The sequence below is a fragment of the Hoplias malabaricus genome, chromosome 5 (genome assembly GCF_029633855.1).
Source record: "Hoplias malabaricus isolate fHopMal1 chromosome 5, fHopMal1.hap1, whole genome shotgun sequence".
NCBI classification, from domain to species: domain Eukaryota; kingdom Metazoa; phylum Chordata; class Actinopteri; order Characiformes; family Erythrinidae; genus Hoplias; species Hoplias malabaricus.
In genome coordinates, this window is record NC_089804.1 from 30,535,503 (window position 1) to 30,557,806 (window position 22,304).

Genomic DNA, 22,304 nt, shown 5'->3' on the forward strand with positions numbered 1-22,304 from the left:
ACAGAACATGCTTTGCAACTGGCCATTCTGAAAAAAATTGTTTCATCTGTTTTCAAGAGAATAGTTGCTTTGGTGTTCGATTCCTCTGGTATTCTGACCACAGCATGTCACCTTATACATTTTAAGACCCCAGGGTACTGTGTGAAATATGTCTCTATTAAAGGTCATGTTTGGATGTGTTGATGCTAATTGTGTGTGTGTGTGTGTGTGTGTGTGTGTGTGTGTGTGTGTGTGTGTGCGTGTGTGTGTGCTTGTGTCCACAGGAGAGTGAAGATGCGGTGAAAGCTCTTGCTAAAGAAAAGGATCTGCTAGAGAGGGAGAAGTGGGATTTGCGGCGTCAGACCAAAGAAGCCACAGAACATGCTAACCTGCTCCGATCACAGATCGATATGAAGGAGAACAGGATTAAAGAGCTGGAGGCAGAGCTTACCATGGTGACAGACACATGAGCGTTCACTCACACACACCACACACACACACAAAACCACATGTATTTAATTGAAAATAGAAAAAGGTAGAACAAAGTATTTCAAATTTTGAAACTGGAAAATTTTATTGTTTTGACCTATTTTGAATTTGATGACAGCAACGTGTTCTAAATAAGGTTGGGATGGGGAACAAAAGGTTGGTAAAGTTATCTAATGCTAAAAAAGGGGGCTATTGGCAACAGGGCGGCACGGTGGCGCAACAGGTACTGTCACACAGCTCCTGGGGTTGTGGGTTGGAGCCGTACTCAGGATGAATGTTTCTTCCTGGTGCTCTGGTTTCAACCCACGGTCCAAAATCACATGGTAGGTGGATTGGCTACTCACAAGTGTCCATTGGGGTGAGTGTGTGAGTGAATGTGTGAGTGTGTGTTGCCTTGTGAAGGACTGGAGCCCCCTCCAGGGTGTGTTCCTGCCTTGCGCCTAATGATTCCGGGTAGGCTCCGGCCCCACCGTGACCCTGAATTGGATTAGCAGGTACAGACAATGAATGAATGAATAAATTAATAATTGGCAACAAGCCAGTGATGATTGGGTTCAAAAAGAGCTTCTCAGAAAGGCTTTCAGAAGTGAAGATAGGGAGGGGATATATCTGCTATATACAGATAAAAGGAATCTGGAAACGCCACCAACACCATTAAACAGACTGAGAATCAGTGGAAAAGTGTACTGTGGTCTGACAAATCAAAATTTTAAATTGTTCTTGCAAATTATTGATGTTATATCCTCCAGGACCAGCATGCTCTGTGGTATGAGGGAGCATTAGTGCACATGGCATAGGTGACTTACACATATTGAACGATATATAGAGTTTTTAGACCAACATGCTGCCATCCAGACAACTTTTTTGAGGGAAGGCCTTGTTTATTTCAGTAAGACAAGGCCGATTCACATTCTGCAGGGGTTACTTCAAAATATCTCTTTAGTAAATGAGTCTGGTCACCCAATAAAAAAACTGGTGCATTATGACACAATTATAAAGACACAATAACAATTAGCCAAAGCTGTTTAGCAGCTGAAATTCTGTAACAAGCAACAATGGGAAAACTTTCAAACCTACAGCTACTGGTCTCCTCAGTTCCCAAATGCTTTACAAAGTGTTATTAAAAGAAGAAGTGAGGCAACATAGTGGTAAACATTCCCCTGTCCCAACTTTTTTGGAAAGTGTTGCTGGCTTTAAATTAAAAATGTGCAAATAAATTAATATTTAAAAAATAATAATAAATATAATTTCTCAATAAAAAAAATCTAATGTTTTATTAAATTTAGGATTTCAATATTTTGTACATCATTGCATTTTGTTTTTAACATTTTTGTTTTTAACATAATCCCCAACTTGTATATAAAGGGGTATATAAAGTATGCAAAACATTGTAAAGGAGGGATTAATCAGATTTTCGTAATCCTACTATTGGTGCCATCCAGTTGGTGTCTGCAAAGTTTCATTTATTCCCCACAACACAGCTAATCCAGCTCTATGTTGTAATAAATGTATTACACTGGATATTTTAATTTGTCCCTGGTCAAAGTAAGTGACAAACAGGAAGTAAATGAGTGGGTATAAATTATTAGTTCAGTGGTGAATAGTTAACTAGTCTATGCAACCTCTTAGTATGCCTCTCTGTTCATGATAGAGATAATAGAGAAGAAACCAACTGATAGAGCAAGAATGAAAGGAAGAGAGGAAGGGAGAGCCTTAGGCTTTTTAATGGCTCTTTGCCAGTCTTTATAATGCCACTGTAAACACATGGCATGCTGTTTTTTTAGCATTAAAACATTCTCACACACAAATACACATATAAAACGCACCCTGTTGAGAGGCTGAGGGCTGTTAGCTGTGCAGTAAAAGCATCATTACTCTGTTTATCTGCCTAATGTCTCTGTGCTCTGTGTGCTACCTCACCTGCAGTGCCAGTGACACACACATACACACACACACACACACACACACACACACACACAGACAGATTATAAGTTTTTGTCTGATGGGGCTGCTCAGTTCCTGTTGAGTCAAATTTTCATCCTTCCATCCTGATCAGGAGGCTAAAAATGTGCAATGCGGCATGACAAATTGAATTTCCAGGGTTAGTGTTGGTGTTATTTTTAGGTTCACTTACATTCGTTAGTACAGTTTTTCACTTTTCTTATGTATGAACTTTATGTACTGCTTATAGGGCTATATTTACCCCATATCTCAATATGCAAGGTGTGAAGTCAAATGAGTGTGTGTGTGTATGTGTGTGTGTGTGTGTGTGTGTGCGTGTCTGTCTGTCTTATGTTTTGCTCTCCAGGCAAAGCAGTCTCTAGCTACCCTGACTAAAGATGTCCCGAAGCGTCACTCTCTGGCCATGCCCTCGGAACCAGTGGTGAATGGCAGTCAGGAGTGGGTGATGCAGGCAGAACTTCCACTGACCGCAGCAATTCGACAGAGCCAACAAACACTATACCATTCACACCCTGCAGACAGGCAAGGTACCCACACATTCAAAACCCAGTTGTTGTTGTTTTCTGAAAGTGCTGTATTTTCCAATGAATTCTGGGATTTGAGTTAAAGACATAAAGGCATAGTTTTAGATTTAACATCATTAAAGAAGTGTTCAGAAGAAAATGTAATACATATGGTAGTAATGTAATGAAGTAAGCATGATAAGTATTAGTACAGCTCTGATGGTGCAAATATATATGGTGGAGTGAATCAATAGGAAATTGTTTTGGGTGGTGTTATAGATATAGCCTCTGATAGAAGTACACTATATTGCCAAAAGTATTCATTTACCCATCCAAATAATTGAATTTAGGTATTCCAATCACTTCAGTGGCCACAGGTGTATACAACCAAGCACATAGGCATGCAGACTGCTTCTCCAAACATTTGTGAAAAAATGGGTCGCTCTCAGGAACTCCAACATGGTACCATCTTAGGGTGCCACCTGTGCAACAAATTCAGTCATGAAATTTCCTCACGATTACATATTCCACAGTAAAAATGGTATTATAACAAAGTGGAAGAGATTGGGAATGACAGCAACTCAGCCATGTAAAATGACACTGAAAATGATGCAGATGCTGAACCGCCAGAGGTTGCCAACTTTCTGCTATAGACCTCCAAACATCATGTAGCCTTCAGATTAGTTCAAGAACACTGCATAGATAGCTTCAAGGTATGGGTTTTAGTGGCCGAGCAGCTGCATCCAAGTTTTACATTACTAAACCCAATGAAAAGCATCAGATACAGTGGTGTAAAGCACACTGCCACTGAACTCTAGGGCAGTGGGGATGAGTTCTCTGGATGGAAAATCATGCTTCTCCGGCTGGTGATCCGATGGAAACATCACCCCAGACAGGTTAGAGGCATCCACTGCTACATGTGGCTACCAGTTCACTAGATGATCCTGTAGAATGTTTTTTAATTACTATTAAACATAACTGAAACACTTCACAAGCTGCTACATGCATTGAACTATCACTAGATTAAGAACCCATACCCCTACATGTATCTCTTTAGAGCAGTGATTCTCAAACTTTTTAGAGCAAGTACCACCTATTATCAAACCAAAACCTTCAAGTGCTACCTATGAATACTATGAATGTCTTGCTTGAATATTTGTAATTTGCATGCATTACACAAAAATATTTTAAACTAATTACTAAAAATAATAAGAATACAAATTACTAGGCTTAAAGTGAAATTATACATTCATGAGATCATATACAATTTTGGGGAAATAAGCTTTTTCAGAGAAATAAAAATGAGAAGAGAGGTGAATGTAATATGTGCTTCACTCTTAAAGATTGTTTAAGGACTCTAATGATGTGAAAATCGGCCACGTTTCTGTACTTCAGTTAAGTGTGCTCTATTTTTATGCCTCTAGATTTAGTCTTTCTGGGCTTAGGAGTATTTCACTGGGTTGGTCTGGGCTTGTTTTCTTGTTCATATTGCTCCTTTTGTAAAAGTTCAAATTGCTTATGTTTATCTTTAGACCTTTGCATACATTCAGTAAGCTGAAATTAGGCTTTATTTACATGAATTTCGCAAAATACTGGGAGATCACGTTCCCTCTCTGGAAAAAAAGAAGCACGGGAATGCTGCTTAGCCCTTCCCTTACAGACTGAACTACTGTTTATTTATAGCCCATGTTGTACTTTTTTTTTTAACACAGATGGATTTTATTAAAGCTTAAAAATGAAAACTGTGAAACATTATGTAGTTTACACATGAACATTTTTCAGATTTGTAGTTATTCATTATTTTTTTAATTAAGTAGTAATTTTTCCGAGGCCATCTGGTGTGCCACTACTTCTTTTTTCACGTACTACTAGTGGTACACGGATCACAGTTTGAGAACCACTGCTTTAGAGGATATGAGTTATTTGCTTGAATTTATCTTGATAGTTGGGCTAAACTATAGCTAATGACATTATGTGTAGTTGCTGGAGTTTGAACTTTTGTGTGCACCACGTCACTCACCCCATTTGTCTTGTTTCTAGCTGCACTGCGGATCAGCCCCTGTCACTCTCGGCAGCCCTCTGTCCTCTCAGACGCCTCAGCAGCTGATGGTGACCGCTCGTCCACTCCCAGTGACATTAACTCTCCGCGGCACCGGACACACTCCCTCTGCAATGTAAGAGCCGTCTGGCACCCTCGACCAAGTAATCACCCCCAGACTTCTCTCTTTATCCTTCACTTAATGCACTGAGTTGCTCAAGGGCAGGGCTTCATCAGCTGAGATTTGCATAAGTACTGGCCAATCAGAAATATAAATTTCAACACTTAGAATTCTAAAATTGAAATTTTGTTTTGTATTCAGTTATCAATACATAGATCGATAGACTGCTCTCTATCACTGGAGAACAGAATTTGTTACCATGGCAACACACAGCCTCGATACAGAGCAGTCGCTTGGTTTTTTCTAGGTTTTTACTTTGAACTGCAGTTGTCCTTTTACACCAGATACACAATGAAATGGCACAGGCGGGTAGAATCTTCATTATGCAGCCGTTCATGTACGGGCCTATAGATGTCTTTTATGTGTCTGTGGTGTGATTTTGTGCTATTATTTATATTATATATATATATATATATATATATGTTAACATAATTGTACGAACTGGATACCTTCCAGAGTGTCTCCAAATTGGCGTTTCCCCTGCTGCTACTCTGCTCTGCATTCTGGCTAAGTGCAGCTTCTATCTACACTGATACACCTTTAAACACGCCGACCAAGTGTTGCTGCTGTCTCTGCAGTACTCGGACTTAATCCATTCATGCTCATTCTGTATTGGTGGTGTTCTGTTTGTTCTGTTTTTGTCATTCACTCCCTCCCCATAGCTTGGTGAATAGCTGGATAGCTGGCTTGTTTACTAATGGCTCCTAAGCTTTAACTCATGACTCATAGAGGAGGCTTGGATATGGTAGTCTTGTGATTGGTCATGGTAATACTAACATAAGAATTACACACTTTTAGGACTGCCCATTGTACATCGAGATGTAAGTAGTACTGGTCATTTTTAAGGATAGATTTATTGAAATTTCAAAATGGGTTCCCAGGGGCTTTAAGGTTACACAACAATTACTTAAGTCTTTTATGACAACTGACATAAATCTACATTAAATATTTCTAAAATCTTATTCTAAAAAGAACTACTTATCTTAAATGCTGCTTTGGTCAGTTTAAAAAATGTGTTTTGACAACTGCTTGCCAGAAGAGAACATTTGGTGAATTTTAATTCTGGTTTATAGCAACTGTACAAGTACAGTGTTACCTTATACTTTCTAAAACATGGATACATTTTTCAAGAAGACAATAAATTTATCAATTTTGAATTCTAAAGGTTTAAAATGAGCTTCCAAGCAAATAATATAAACCAGAAAGAACCAGTACATGGCTGCATTCTTGAAGCCCTGTTCCTGAAGCAGCATTATTGTACTGTTAATATCATGTGTAAAATGTGACTGACCTGGGAATGTGTCCACTACTGCCCCCTCTTTCTGCCTTTGTCTCCCTTTCTCTGTGTCTCTTTCTGTTTCTCTACCCCTCTCTCACTCTTGTGTCTTTAACCTGTGTCGGCCCAGTCCATGGAGGACCTCGAGGACCAGAAGCGTAAGAAAAAGAAGGAGAAGATGAGTCTGGGGTCACTTTCTCGAGTGTTTGCACGTGGCAAGTCCCAGCGCAAGTCTCTGGACCCTGGTCTGTTTGATGGTACTTCCACACCTGATTATTATATAGAGGAAGATGCAGACTGGTGATTGAGCTGCGTGGGTGTATTTCTGTATGTGTGTGTGTGCGTGTGTGTGTGTGTGGGTGGGTGTGTGTAAGTATGTTTGCAAGTGTGTATGCGCCCACCCCCCAACAGAAAACCACAGGAAGGAGAAAAACCTGCTGCCTCCTCGAAATGTACATATCACACTGAAAATAATGTATGTAAATGAAATATATATTTATATATGTAGGCATATGTACATATGTTTACATACCTATAAATATATACAGAGGATCATTTGCGTGTGAATATGTTTATGCTGTGTTATAGCGCTTTTATTTGTGGTAATATATGTATCTTTTTATAAACTGGAAACTTGAATTACTGCTGTGCATTTGTAAATAGGAGTTCTTGCGTACCTTGTGTTCGTTATGTCTGTCCTGAATGCTTTGTTTTTCCATTTTCAAGCCTAATTTTAGACTTTTCTGTGTCCATATGCCACATGATTCATTCCCATGCATTCATCGCAGACTTTCAAAGAATATTTTATTTATTTGCTGTAGATGTATTCGCAGCTAGGATTACACAAAGCCTTTGAGCTAGAATTTCAGACTTGAACTAGAACCGTAGTTAAGCAAAGGCCACTATATACGTATAAAATATGGACCCATACATTATTACCCACTACATCAAGTCATCAGTAGCACATGCTATACAGACACCATGCAGATTTTCATTGGGAAAAACATAAACTAATTTTATAAACTGTTTATGAATCATTCATATACATTAACTACAAGAGTAGGCCAGGAACTGAGTACACTATTTGGCAGGGCAGTGCCATATCAGTGCATTAGAAAAGATTTTGGCACTGTAGAAATAGATACCAGCACCAGTGTCACAGAGATTTTAATACCATTACTTTAATACTTTTAAAAGAGATGTAATTTTTCAATACCATACTTGGATATCAGCACAAAAGAGTGAGAGAAAAGAACAGCAAAATGCAGGCAATATCAGTTCTATGGAGAAGTTGTTAGTACAGAAAAATTTCAGTGCTGTAGGGAGAAATGTCTAAGCTGTAAAAGTAGTATCAGTTCTGTAGAAGGAATAATACCACAGCATAAGACAATAGGGACCACATAACTGTGGTCCTACGCTATGGCGTGTGTGTGTGGGTGGGTGGGGGAGGGGGGGGGGGGGTTCAGTATTTAGGCCAGTCAGCCATAGTGAAATCTCTGCTGGCAAGTTTACAACGCTGTTTCTTGTGATCTGCATTTGAACTTGAGGTGCCTTGCTCAAGGGCATTTCAGCCATGGATTGAGGGAGGACACAGCTTTGTTCCTTCACTCCCCTCTGCCCCTACAAGCCCTCTGCCATTTAGATCTAACCTTCTTTAACCATTAGGCAAAAATACTGAACTGAATAAAACAAGCAATGGGTAGGAAACAAATGCTATAGGGAAGATATGAGTGATCTATGGAGTATATCAGTGCTGTCGGGAAGATGGTATCAGTCCTGTAGAGGAGATACAGAAATATCTGAAAAGATCAGATGGGCAAATGTCTAATATAATTTTGTTTAGACCAGATTATGTTACACTGAGCAGAAAAATATTACACCAACCAAACACAATAAGTTCACACAAAGAACTTAAACTGGAATGCATTTAATGGGTATTTTGTTACATTTCAGTGTCAGTTAACCATTAAAAATGTAAAAAAAGGGTTTTAGTCTGATATGCTAGACTTCAGATGATTTAGACAGGGCTGAGAGCCCCCCAAATGTTGAAAATCATGAACCGAGGATTTAGCTTTATTCCTGATCCATAGGTGCGTAATAAAAACTTATTTTTGTTGTTTCATTTTTTGTTGATTACTTAAGATGGAAATGGATCTGAATTTCAGAGACCACTGAGTACATACAGATGATTCTGTGTTAATTCAAACCAGGAAAAAAACTTCAGTCATATACGAACAATAGTCATTTTTCTCCTCAAACACACTGTTCCACATTAAAAGACTTCTGAACGTAAACAAGTCAGAGAGAGCAGCAATTCCTCAGCATTGTCAGCGTTGCACCTAACACAATAATGTACAGTACTGCAGAATGTGTGCTAAACTCATGTTGAAAAAAGAAACAAGTGCCAAAGGTTTCAACTGAAAGTAATTGTAAGGATTATTCTGTTAAATATTCCTAATATATATAAGGAAATTTTCCTACTATTGGAGTTTTTATAAAGTAGTTTATCACTTAAGTCACTCTCTTCTATGACTGTGAAATCAACAATCAAAAGCATAACCTCTGCATTGCTTTCATAACCTGCTTCTGATTATTACTAGCAAAAAACAATAAAGTCATGCTTTTTTGTCTCTATTGCTGACATATCAAACACGCTCCTTTCTTTTAAAAGCTTTTCTTTGCTTTGTGGAGGCACTGATTTGTGTTTTCGTTCTTTCGGCTCTGTTAAATTAAACCTTTTTCCTCCCTCATGTTCGTTATAATGATTTTTATGTTGTAAGGTTTGTAATGTAGATTATGTCAGATATAAGAGTCAATCTATTAAAGACATTTATTTAAATTGTAGGAAAGAAAGTTATTATTTCAGTGGAAACAAAAAGACTGTCTTCAATTTGAGAGACAGACATTAAGGGGTTTTAAAAATTCTGGAAATAAATATGATTAAAAGAAATATCTAAATAAAAGCTTATTTTAAAATAAAACACATTACCCGACATCCATGCTCCTTTCTTCTTGACCCTGTGTATGCATATGTGTATGCGTGTGTGTGTTCCTCTAACCTTCCTGCTCTGGGTTTGCCATGTTTTAAAGAATTCCCCTCGCTCTTCATCTGTGATTACCCACCATCTGTGTTAACACTTGTCCTAACATCATCTTACCTCAGTGGACACAAATGCGAAAGTGCCACTACATCCATAACCTACATGACTTTTGTCAACTGAAACTAATACAATTCCATTAACCCCCTGATAACACAAAAAAAAATCTCACACCATTTAATTCCTGGGGATGTCTAATCTTACCCAAACTACTTAAATAAGAGCTATAGATACAAATCACTTTTTGGGCTGTATTCTCTAATGCTGCATTTACATTTAGGATGGAAGTCTTCCAAACTAGTGCCATTTGTTTTGCCACATAAATAATTTAATATCTCTCAAAATATCAATGCTGAACATTCAAAAATGAACCATCAATATAACATAATATATAAAATAGTATAAAAATATTTGAATACATGTTTCACATTTGATATTTAAATCAATGACGTTTGGCATATACTCTTATGAATAATGACTTAGAATTTCAGTATTGCTACAGAAATTAAATAGCATTAGGTTTCTTATTGGCAGGGCATTGTGTGCAGTTAACTGAACTTCTACCCCTTTCAGACAATGTTGTTTCCCATGATGCCGTACACTTAAACCCATACACACATAACACCCGCCCACCCCCCACCCCCACCCCCAAAAAAAGTGTGGGAGGTTGTCAAAATATCTTCAAGTCAGAATAAATATTTGCCTCTCATTAAAAGGAGCAGAGGGGACACCTAAGAAGTAAGTAAAAAACATAAAAGACACATGGAAAAATTTCCCTCGTTCAGGTGTTGAAACTTTTACGATTTGTGTAGGAAGTAGGATGCTTGGATACAGTCTGTTACCTATCATGCGTATCATCGTGCAAACTCTAAGGAGTTTATATTTATTTGAGTGATTTACATTGTCCAAATGTCATCAGTTGTTGCTGTCTGAATTCATGTCCAAATAAATTACACAAATATATTATGTTTGATGTGATTACAGGAAATAGTTTGCATCAGTTTATAATGGGCATGAGTACCACTACCAAGAAGGATCTCAAAATAGTAAGTTTACCAGGTGACATCATACCAAAAATTACATACTTTTACTACTTACACCTGACATGAGGTTTGCTATGAGGCTTGGAACTGCCAATTTCTCAGTGCAAACATGTCAATGTAGCAATGGATTAAACCACTTTCAGAGTTCCCAGTAGAGGCTGTACAATGGGGACTGTTGACTGGCAATTTAAAATTAAATATGTTACCCAAATATTTCTGCAATGTCTGGAGATGCACCGCATTGCCAAATGTATTCACTCACCCAAATCATTGAATTCCTGTGTTCCATTTGCTTCTATGGCCACAGATGTATAAAACCAAACCCCTAGGCTTGTAGACTGTGAAGTGATTGCAAATGACAACATCTCAACCATGAAGTTGTCGGCTGCTGAGGTGCATAGTGCACAGAGGTCAGCAATGTTCTACTGCAGACCTCCAAAATTCATGTGGCCTTTAGTTTAGCTCAATAACAGTGTAGAGAGCTTCATGGAATGAGTTCTATGGCTGAGCAGCAGCACCCAAGCCTTAAATCACTAAACTCAATGCAAAGTGTTGGATGCAGTGGTGTAAAGCATGCCAACACTGGACTTTAGAGCATTGGAGGCATGTTCTCTGGAGTGATGAATCACATTACTCTGTCTGGCAATCCGATAGACGAGTCTGGGTTTGGTAGCTGCCAGGAGAATGGTACTTGTCTGACTGCATTGTGCCAAGTATAAAGTTTAGGAGAGGGGGTATTATGGTGTGGGGTTGTTTTTTCAGGAGTTGGTCTTGACCCCTTAGTACCAGTGAAAGAAACTCTTAATACTTCAGCAAACCAAGAGATTTTGGACAATGCCATGCTCCCAAATTTGTGGAAACAGTTTTGGGACGGGTCCTTCCTGTTCCAACATGACTGCACACCAGTGCACAAAGCAATGTCCATAAAGACATGGATGAGTGAGTTTGGTGTGGAAGAACTTGACTGACCTGCCCAGAGCCCTGACCTCATCCCAACAGAACACGTTTGGGATGAATTAGAGTTAGACCAGGCCTTGTCACCCAATGTCAGTGTCTGCCCTTTGAAACACTATTAAACCTTGTGGAAAGCTTCCCAGAAGAGTTGAAGCTGTTATAGCTGCAAAGGGTGGGTGGACATCATATTAAACCCTATGGATTATGAATGGGATGTCACTCAAGTTCATACGTGTGCAAAGGCAGACGAACAAACAATTTTGGCAAAATAGTGTAGCATGGACCAAAAGGTCATAGCCCAGACAGTCATGTTAATAAAACATATGATGCACAAAATAACATGTTTGATACATCTCTGCACCCTAGATTTATTACATTCTAAGGCCTGTTATACAGTTATTGCTGAACGTGTTAGCACCCCTGAATTTTTTCCAGAAAATAAAAAGTATTTCTCCCAGAATTGCCATTACATGTTTTGTTATTCACATGTCTATTTGCGTTGTGTATTGGAACAACACAAATGAACAGAGAAAAAAACAAGCCAAATTGATATAATTTCATACAAAACACCAAAAATGGGCTGCAAAAAATTATTGGCAGCCTCAATGTAATATTTGGTGGCACATCCTTTGGAAAAAAATAACTGAAATCATTCGATTTCTATAACCATTAACAAATATTACACCTCTCAACTGGACTTTTGTACCTCTCTTCTTTTGCAAACTGCTTCAGGCTTTTAACATTTGAAGGGTGTCTTCTCCCAACTGCAATTTTAATATCTCTCCATAGGTGTTGAATGGGATTTAGATCCAAACTTCAGAACTCTCCAGCGCTTTGTTTCCATCCATTTCTGGTAGCTTTTTGAAGTATGTTTGGGGACATTGTCCTGCTGGAAGACCCAAACCCAGCTTTCTGACACTGTGCCCTACATTGCAAAACAACCCCAAAACATCTTTGAACCTCCACCATATTTGACTGTAGGTACTGTGTTCTTTTCTTTGTAGGCCTCATTCCGTTTTCGGATGTGCTTCACCAAAAAAAAAAAACTCTATCTTGGTCTCATCTGTCCATGTGACGTTTTCCCAGAAGGATTTTGGCTTACTTACATACATTTTGGCAAATTGCAGTGTAGATTTTTATGTCTCTATGTCAGCAGTAGGGGTCCTCCTGGGTCTCCTGCCATAGCGTTTCATTCAAATGTCAAAGGATAGTTCGCGGTGACACTTGTCACACTGCTGTCTGTCTCCCTTGCTTGCCATGTGCTAGGAGGACATGGCTCTGTTCGCTCAGTTCTTGTCTCTGCTCTAGTCCTGCCTCAGACTCTGCCCTCTCATTATCCCAGGTTTTCCTTGTCTGTCGTCTTTGTTCCTGTATATATATATATATATATATATATATATATATATATATATATATATATATATACACCCCTATGTTCTCAGTGCTTAGTTGTGTATAGATGTTTGTTTCTGTTTCTGTGTCTTACTCATGTCAACACCGGTTCACTGCTTTTTCCTGTCCTAGTTTGTTCCTGTTAGTCCTGTTCAGCTTATTCTAGTTTGTGTTTTTGCCTCCCTGCATGTGTTTCTGTTGGTTTTGTTTTTCTTATTGCCTTGCGTTTATGTCCGACTCATCGATTTCGCTGCCCAGCAATGACAACACTGATTCACTCTGAGTCTGCAGGACATCTTGGATTTCTTTGGAACTAGACTGGGGGCTGCTTATCCACCATCAGGACTATCATGCGTTGCAACCTTTCATCAATGTTTCTCTTCCGTCCACATTCAGGGAGATTAGCTACAGTGCCATTGGTGTAAACTTCTTGATTATGTTGTGCACAGGGACAAAGGAACATCAAGATCTCTGGAGATGGACCTGTTTCTTGCCATAAGTGAATTTAAATGAGCATCACATGCTTGTAACAAAGTTATTTACCCACAACTTTAAAAAGGTTCCAATAATTTAGTCCGGCCCATTTTTGGAGTTTTCGTGAAATTATATCATTTTTGCCTTTTTTTTTCCTCTGTTTTTTGTGTTGTTCCAATACACACAAAGGAAATAAACATGTGTATAACAAAACGTGTAATTGCAATAATTTTCTGGGAAATACTTTCTGGAAAAATTACAGGGCTGGTAACACTTTCGGCCATGACTGTAATCCAATAACTTCAGAGGGAACCGTGCAAATTAATTTGTTAAGCTTAAAATTAATTATTCCAAACTTGTACATTGGGTTGCCTACCAAAACCACCTGGATCACAACTTGTGCTCTACCCACAACCTCCAAAATTTTAAGTAGGATGTTCTGAGGATAATTTAAGGCAGTAATATATTAGCAACATGCTGCATAAATGCAACTGGAATACACAGCACAATGCAGAGTCAGCCCAGATTAATCCAGCTTCAACAGATCTTAAAAAGAGGGGAAAAAAAAGGACTATGACATCTTTAGATATACTGATCAAAAATGGTATAGATTGCACTTTTGTCAATTTGCATGTGACTAAACTATATCAAGTGTGTTATATTATTATATACTTTATGTTAAGTAAAAATTGTATGCTTAGGTTTTGGCCCCATCATAGGGACTCTCTCTGGGTGAATAGAATTGCCCTACCTCTTTCCCCAGCAGTCAGCACTGGAAAACTGAGTGAACTGGGGACTTGGCTTCTCCACCTAGAATGCTGAGCTCTCTGATGATTGACAGCAGTTTAAAGAGTAGCAGAGAGTGGCTTCACTAATCTTGAAGGAAGCAAGTGCTGTATTGTGCTATTACCATTGACTGAAATTGGAGAACAACCACACCTCCCTGAAAAACTCTCCATGGTTTTGTGCAAATGAGAAATCATTAGTCCAGGGGAGAGTGGACTGTGATCTCTGTCCCTTCCATTAAAAACCTGTTTTCTCTAGGCAAGGTCACAGCTCTAATTCTGTCTCTCCACTGAGCTTTAGGGTCACGTTCATCTGCTCAGATCCAGCAGCCTTCCTGCTCTCAAATATTCATCAGATAAAAGCTTTTAACTGCAGCTAATTACAAACTAATTAAAAAGTTCACTGAGCAAATGGGATTAGGGTGAACTTCTAACAACTATAAAGGTTCAGACAGGCTTTATTAGTAAAATGTCATTCATTTGTAAATATTAACATCATAAGAACATTAATTAAAAATATTATTATTATTAGTTGTAGTAGTAATAGTAGTAGTAGTAGTGTGCTTTTGTTATTTAATTGTAATAAAAAATAACATTTGAATCTGTCATAATATGTTAGGAATAAATATATTTTTTCTTATGCATTATTATTATTATTATTATTATTATTATTATTGTTATAGTACATTCTATATTCTAATAATAGCATAATGCTTATTATTAAATTGAAATTACATTTTTCAAACTTTTAATAGCCTTAATCAAGTCAAGTATAAGTTTTATTGACCCTCATTGTAGCTTTTATACAACCGCTTTTAAAGAAAAGCTGGGACAATGTGTAAAATATAATTAAAACAAGAAGCTGTGATTTTTTTTTTTTTTTTTTTTTTTTTTTACATTTATTAAACTGATAGATCTGACACCGGCAACACACACAAAACAAACAAACAAACAAAAACAGTTTCTAGAATATTTAAATTACACATTCATAAAGCAGGTGAATATAAAAGATAAAAAGTGCATCCAACAAAGTCTCGTCCTCATCCCCATGCAAGCAAAGATTGATGGTGACTCATTTCCATACTTAATGAGGTAATTGTCAAAACTTTCCAGCAGGGGATTCTTTACACAATACTAAAATAATCTAGACCTGTATACCATCTACCTGTGTATAATATGAAAACATTCAGGAAATCAAAGAACTATCAGTCTGTGTAGGGAAAGGCCAGAAAACACTGTGCAATATCTTCTAGACCTCAGATTCCATTGTAAGAGATAGTTGGGAATACTTTGGAAAACGTATGCTGCATCAAGAATGTAACCTGAAACTATACTATGCAAGGAAAAAGCCATAGATCAATTGTATACAGAAAACCTTCCAGGTTTTCTGGGCCCAAGTTTATCTAAGATGGTTTAAAAGACAGTAAAAAAGTGTGTTGTAGTAAATGTATTCATGTTTCATATTGTTTTTAGGGAAAATGAACATTGGACTCTCTGTTCCAAAGATGGAAGGGACCATCCAGACTGTTATGAGTATAAGGTTCAAAAGTTTAATTCATGGTTTGTGGGCAAACGGCAAGGAAGACTTGCATATATCAGATGTTAGCATTGATGTGAAGGTGATGATTGGGATTTTAGAGACATACATGGCTTTTCCAGGGAAATCTGTGGTTATTTGGCAAAGGTCACATTCTATAGACACAGATTTGTCTCCTAGAGCACATCATTCATTCATTCATTGTTTGTAACCCCTTATACAGTTCAGGGTCACGGTGGGTCCGGAGCCTACCTGGAATCTCCACAAGGCTGGAACATACCCTGGAGTGGGGGCGCCAGTCCTTCACAGGGCAAGAGCACATCATGAGCATCATAAAGACAATGATACCCAAAGACTTTTAAGCAACTGAAGCCTTATATCAAGCAAACATTCCAGCAGTAAAGCATAAAAATATCATATCCTGAGTTCCCAGACAAAATAATAGTGAGATTAAAAGGTGGTGTAATACAGTGGAAAATGTGTAATATATATATATATCAAGTAGGTCAGTGAAAACATTTGAAATATTTTCTTTATAATATTATCAGTTAATTAAAATATTAACAGTCACAATTGCCAACTTCTTGAAACAGGATTGTGTACTGGCAGTGAAATGTTCATATATATATTATTATTATTATCTTGTTCGTTTGAGCTTTATGTTATAATTTGAATAAAAATACAAATATCCAACTGAAGCAGACAACAAGGAAGCCTGCTCCCAAAGCCTTATGAACCCTATAAGAATGCGTATGCTGCACCCTGCTGGTACATAGACGCCATAGCATTGTTATAGATAGTAAAAGTGTGCTGAACTCATGGCTGAAGATCAGCTGCACGATAAAAACTGTTTCTGACGCAAGTTCTGAGTCACTGAGCGGCTCTGACTGTGAATCTATTTACACCTGTCCAGCGTGGTCCACATTCAGTATGACACATCATCAATGCTCAGTGTCAGTCCATGATTGTACCACACAGGGTTTCTCATCTGATGCCACTAAAGCAGAGCACTACATGATCAATAAGTCAGTGTTATATATATATATATATATATATATATATATATATATATATATATATATATGTGTGTGTGTGTGTGTGTGTGTGTGTGTGTGTGTGTGTGTGTGGAAATGTTTTAGGCACCTGTGAAAATGAGTTTTCACCACCTCCTTGTTTCTACACTCACTGTGTACCACCATTCTTTGAGTTCCACTGACCACACAGGAGCACTTTGTAGTTTTATAATCAGAGACTATTGTCCGTTTGTTGCTGTGTATACTTCATTTTTCCCCCTTCATCCTATTCTTCAATGCTCAGCATTCCAGTGACTATAACATGTTGTTTGTGTGTGTGTTTCCTTGGCCGACATTGCGACAACTTGAAATTTGTCTCTTAAAAAAATTTCTACTGTTTTGACAGGTGTATTATTTATCTATATGTGAAACGGCATGGCATTACTGTGGATAATGGGTAATAACCTGAGCATGATGCACAATTACAATAGGGAAACGTTAACTGCTTATAGGGGGCGCTAGTGAGCACCCTGAGTTGGATAACTATGAAGGAAACAGTCTTGCACACCTCACCTACATGAGCAAAACAAAAAATGTAAGAGCTGCTTGAGCTTTTGTACAATATGTCCACTTACTCTTCACTCACACCTACCTCACTGGACCACCTTGTTGATGTAAAGTCAGACAGAAGCTCATGTGGCTGCACAGTTTGTGGTGTGTGGTGGTGTGTGCTACTAGAGATTTTAAACACTGTATACACTCAATGTTCACTCTGTTAGACACACACCACACCATGTAAAGTCAGAGACAGTAGCACATCTGTTGCTGCACAGTTTCTGTTGATCGTCCTCTAGTCCTTCATCAGTGGACACAGGGCAACAAAATCATAGCTGCTCTGTGGTGATCCAGTGAGGGTCCTACCCATTGAAGGACTGGGTGAAAGAGGCAAACAATGTTTGCAGAGCACCAGATGGTCACTGAGCAGTAACAGTTAATGTTTCTGACTATATACCAATCTGCCACAAATAAGAAACTACAGACTTATGCCAGTTTTTTGCACTGGGAAAAGTGAATGACATTTTCACAAAGTGCTGCAGCTCTCTACTGTGGGAAATGGAAATATTCCTGACCTGATTTTAGCATGCATTTTTCCCCAAATGTCTCTCTGGATCTTATTTAAGTTTCTTTACTCATTTTTATGGACACTAGTATTTATGCACATTGAACTGCATCAAAAATGATGACCTCACCTATGCATTCAAAAAAAAAAAAAAAAAGTATGATGCAGTTTGAGTACTTGATGTTTTTATATATTAGTGTTGAAACATAATTATTCACCTTTCTCTTGAACTGAAATCTGTCCCTTGAATCATGAAAGAATGTGTATTTTTTATGTTTTTAAGTTCTCATTTAGCACCCCAGGAAATATGTGAATTTTAATCAAAGCATTGGTGTTAGCTGGTTTTAAGTGCACATTTTCAGTCATAAATTGATTGCAGGCTACTGTAAAATAAACAGCCAGAGTCTATCCAATCCATATCTAAGTTTTGTTTAACAGCCATCTTGACAAATAGCTAACAGATTAGCAAGATTTAGTATCTTTGGGCCAGTCATAAACATTGTTTTAAAATCTGCTGATGTAAGAAACAAGCTGAACTAAGTAGTTGTGGTTAACAGTAGTGATGGCAAAACAAGGCTTCATGGAGCAATGGGGCTTTCCAGCCCAAATGAATGCAAAAAAATGCTTATGGCAGGACAGTAAAGTGCAACAGAGCAGTATGGGGAAAGGGATGAATATAATGTATTGATTCTTACTCCAAAAAACACATTTTTAACTGTGTTTGGGTTGAGGCGATACATTTTCTTTGATACTTTGATTCTCCCCAGCCTTAGAGAACAGCGCTGAGGAGGCCGGAGTGCATAAAAATGTCAGTGCTAGCTGATATAAATATGAATAAAACTCACTAAGTCCCACAATGCTCGAACCCTCTTTATGCAGTAGCGACACAATGAAACGATCACGTGTCCCACAGACTCCAAGGCCTTGCTTGTCATCAGTCACATGATTTTTACAGAAACGATATAAGCCTCGAACCGGGGCTCCATCTGGCACGCCCCTTTTTGCTCGACGCACCGACGCCTCGTTTCAAATGTCACATCTCTAGTTAACAGCACAGGATAAACTCAAGCTCGTTTTTTAATCATATGGTTATGTAGTGCTAGTAATACTTATACGCTGCATTTGTAGGTTGTGCCGCCTGAATTTTAGGGTTCCTGGAAACATACGGGTTAGCTTAGAGAGGATATAATGACATTCTGGGAAATAATTTATGTAAGACAAAATGTAATTTTTTTTTTTAACTATAGGGTATTGTTGCATAGTTTTGCTGCATACAATTCTGTCACAAACAAACCCAGCTTAGACAGGGAATTCCTTATATGGGCATATCATCAACTACATAGCAGTGCACAAGCAAAGAGTTCTCCCCAAATGAATCAAACCGCAGATGCTGTAAAAATATGGCGCTGTGTCACGCCCTTAATCGTTTTTTTAAGGCAGGGCACTATGTAAATGCTCCAAATGACTAGCTGAGAGTCAAAGGCAGTTTTGCTATTTTTTCTCAAGAACTACTGTCACATGTCCTTATTAGCCCCATCAGGGCAAATATCACAGAGGTGGCAGTATTATGTGAAATTTAATCTGATATCAAAAATCAGTGGCAGTTCACAATGCTTACAAACATTATTTAGCTAGCTCTGGCTAGCTAGAATGTTTGATACAGTTAAAGTTAGCATACAGACAGAATTTTATAATTAAGCAACACTACACATAATTTTTTCCCTTTACTCTGTAAGTATAAAGGTATGCCTTACACACCTGGGGACCGCCTGGTGGTTAGGGAACTGGGCTTGTAACCGGAAAGTTGCTGTGTCTATCCCCAGAGCCGGGAGGTCAATGCTGAAGTGCCCTTGAGCAAGGCACCAAGCCCCCAGCTGCTTCCCCTCACAGTGGTTTGGGCTGCCCACCACTCCAGGCATTTGTGCTCACTGCCCACTAGTGTGTTTCACTGCGTGGATTGGTGTAAATGCGGAGAACAACTTTCTCTTTGTGCAAGCACAGTGGCCAATGAAGTGATTCTAATTCTCATATTTTGATGTTACCCACTTCAGGTCCTTTGAAACTGTACTGTGTTACTGCTGTGGCAGGGGATTATATTTCACTTCCTTTGCGGGGTTAGTCTTAGTGAAGGGGTCACTCCCATCCAAACCCCAGTGTAATGCATACCCCGAGTGCACCTGCTTTTCAAGGGCAAAGGACAAGAGGAAAGGAAGCTATAGGTTTTTTACATTTATCCACAACTAATTGAACAGGGTCATGAGAATGTGGGGTTTTATTTTCCTGAAATGAAATATTGGAATTCAAATTATTGCATTTCTCATTTGACTTTTTTGAACCCACTGCCAATTCCACATCTTCACATCATGAATTAACACATCTTCAATGGATAGGTCCACATGATCCAACATTTAGTGCTCAGTTCTGTTAAGCTAGCTAACACACACCAATACTGACTGATAGGGGATAAGGGAATGTCATCCTGCCCAAAGAGAGGAGACCAGTTATGCACACTTGGACTCCTGACCTCAGATGGCTATGACATCACCAGGGATTTACCTTTTTTATATTTAAAACTATCACTACATGTTAAATTTAGTTCTTATATAAAAAGTTTCTGTTCATATATGTAAGGCCTTCCCAGGCAACAAACTCAAACATGTCAATATGCAATTTTTACTGGTGAAAAATGAATTTGTGACTTTGAGAAACTGTGGATTCCAAGTTGAAACATCTTTCCATGGCAGTGTGAGAGTGTGAGTCATGTACAAAATGAGTGCACAGGAACATGGAGGGGGAAGTGGTCAGGGCAGAGGCTGTAACACATGTGGAAGTGGTTATGAGGCAGGGAGTGTATCTGTGGTGAATTAGGGCCACCATTAACCACCTCACTGTCGCCCACAGTCCACTGTGATTCCCTCTGAAATTAGAGCATGACTCACTTCCTCCCTTTTGTTATGTCTCTAATGTCAGATGACTCAAATCAGAACATATTCTGATGTACTGAAGCACAAACTCTCCAGAAACTTCTGCTTCTAACAGCTTCTGCCTACTAGGTGTAAAAATGACTCAGCTGGCATAGATTTTACAATGTTAGAATCAGATGCATTGATGTTGGAATCAGTTTGTGGCCAAATGTAAAAATTGAAGTTACAATTATATCTATATTTATATATTTACATTTAAGTTAAAATATTAGAAAAAAAAAGTAATGAATATAATATTTTTATTTCATATAGAAACAGTCTATGAATACTCATATTTGTGGAGGCAGTATTGTTGACAATACTTCTAAATTGTTTCAACAAAGACACACAATGCCATTAAAGAAACAATATTATTTTTAACTTAAAATTAAAGCTTTGGAAATAATGCAATGCTCCACTCACTTGTAATAAGGAGAACAGAGTATCTGGTTTGCTACTCCAGGCTCAGCACTGCAGAAACTACACTATGTAGATTCTGGACAAGGGTAGGAACCCTGCCTTCTCCTTCCAATTCCCCTTTGATTTCAGTATATTGATGTAAAAATGAATTACACTAGGGGGAATACCAAGAGAAAAAAAAATTATCTTTCCTAGTGTTCCTTTAATGCAAAGCACAGAGTAACACTTTTTTCAGTGAGAGAGAGTGGGTGATGATTGAACAAGGTTTGATTCTATTTGAAAACAATTCATTGCTGGATGTCTTAAATTTTCTCATGATTCAATTAGTTTTGATTGTGAATTTTAATGCTGTTTTATTTTGTTTTAAGTAAATTTTATTTTGCCCCAAAACACCCACAATAATTTGAGTATTTTATGATTAATAACAATTGATTATATCATGCCAGTTTTTAATTTTTACATACAACTAGTGCATCAATGCATTTTACTCAGTATGCAGAACAGATGAAACAGTGGTTTCAGTCTTAAGTCCCTCTAAATCTTATAATCTTTGAACCCCTCCCTCCTGCTAACCACTCCAGACTCGGACAGCCTGTCCAACGTGATACAGCCCAGCCTGTCAGATGGTGAGGACCAGCTGGAGCGTTTGCAGCAGGTTGAGATCACCCGCACCAGGCCCATCTCACTGTGGAAGGCCTCAACCGTCCAGGCTTGGCTTGAGGTAGTTATGGGGATGCCCATGTACATCCGAGCCTGCTCAGAGAATGTGAAAAGTGGAAAGGTATGGCATTACATTTGCTATTCAAGATGTCCACAGGACTAATAAGAATTTTTATATTTTTTAGGGTCTCTGTATAATGATTCAAGTTTACAACAGTATACTTAAAATGCATGCAGTATGTTATTAATCTTAAAGGTCTTTGTAGGGGCCTGCGTAGGCCCTAGCTATGGCCCCGTAACCATACAAACATTTGTATCATGAAGCCGGATCTGGCCCAATTATCCCGGACCGCCAAAATATTCTAAATGTTATAAATAAAAATCATTTTGTTCAGGGGCCTGAGCCTTCCCACCCAG

General features: G+C 38.3%; 1 protein-coding gene across 3 annotated transcripts in view; it reads left to right on the forward strand.

Annotated features, from left to right (window-relative positions):
* Positions 1 to 22,304, forward strand: part of kaznb (kazrin, periplakin interacting protein b) — a 464,418-nt gene that overhangs the window by 418,662 nt on the left and 23,452 nt on the right. For all 3 annotated transcript variants that reach the window (XM_066671962.1, XM_066671963.1, XM_066671964.1), the window contains 5 exons: positions 264 to 434; positions 2,777 to 2,957; positions 4,974 to 5,107; positions 6,559 to 6,685; positions 21,809 to 22,008. In XM_066671962.1, coding sequence (XP_066528059.1) covers positions 264 to 434; positions 2,777 to 2,957; positions 4,974 to 5,107; positions 6,559 to 6,685; positions 21,809 to 22,008 — 813 coding nt within the window. The remainder of the gene's footprint in view (positions 1 to 263; positions 435 to 2,776; positions 2,958 to 4,973; positions 5,108 to 6,558; positions 6,686 to 21,808; positions 22,009 to 22,304) is intronic.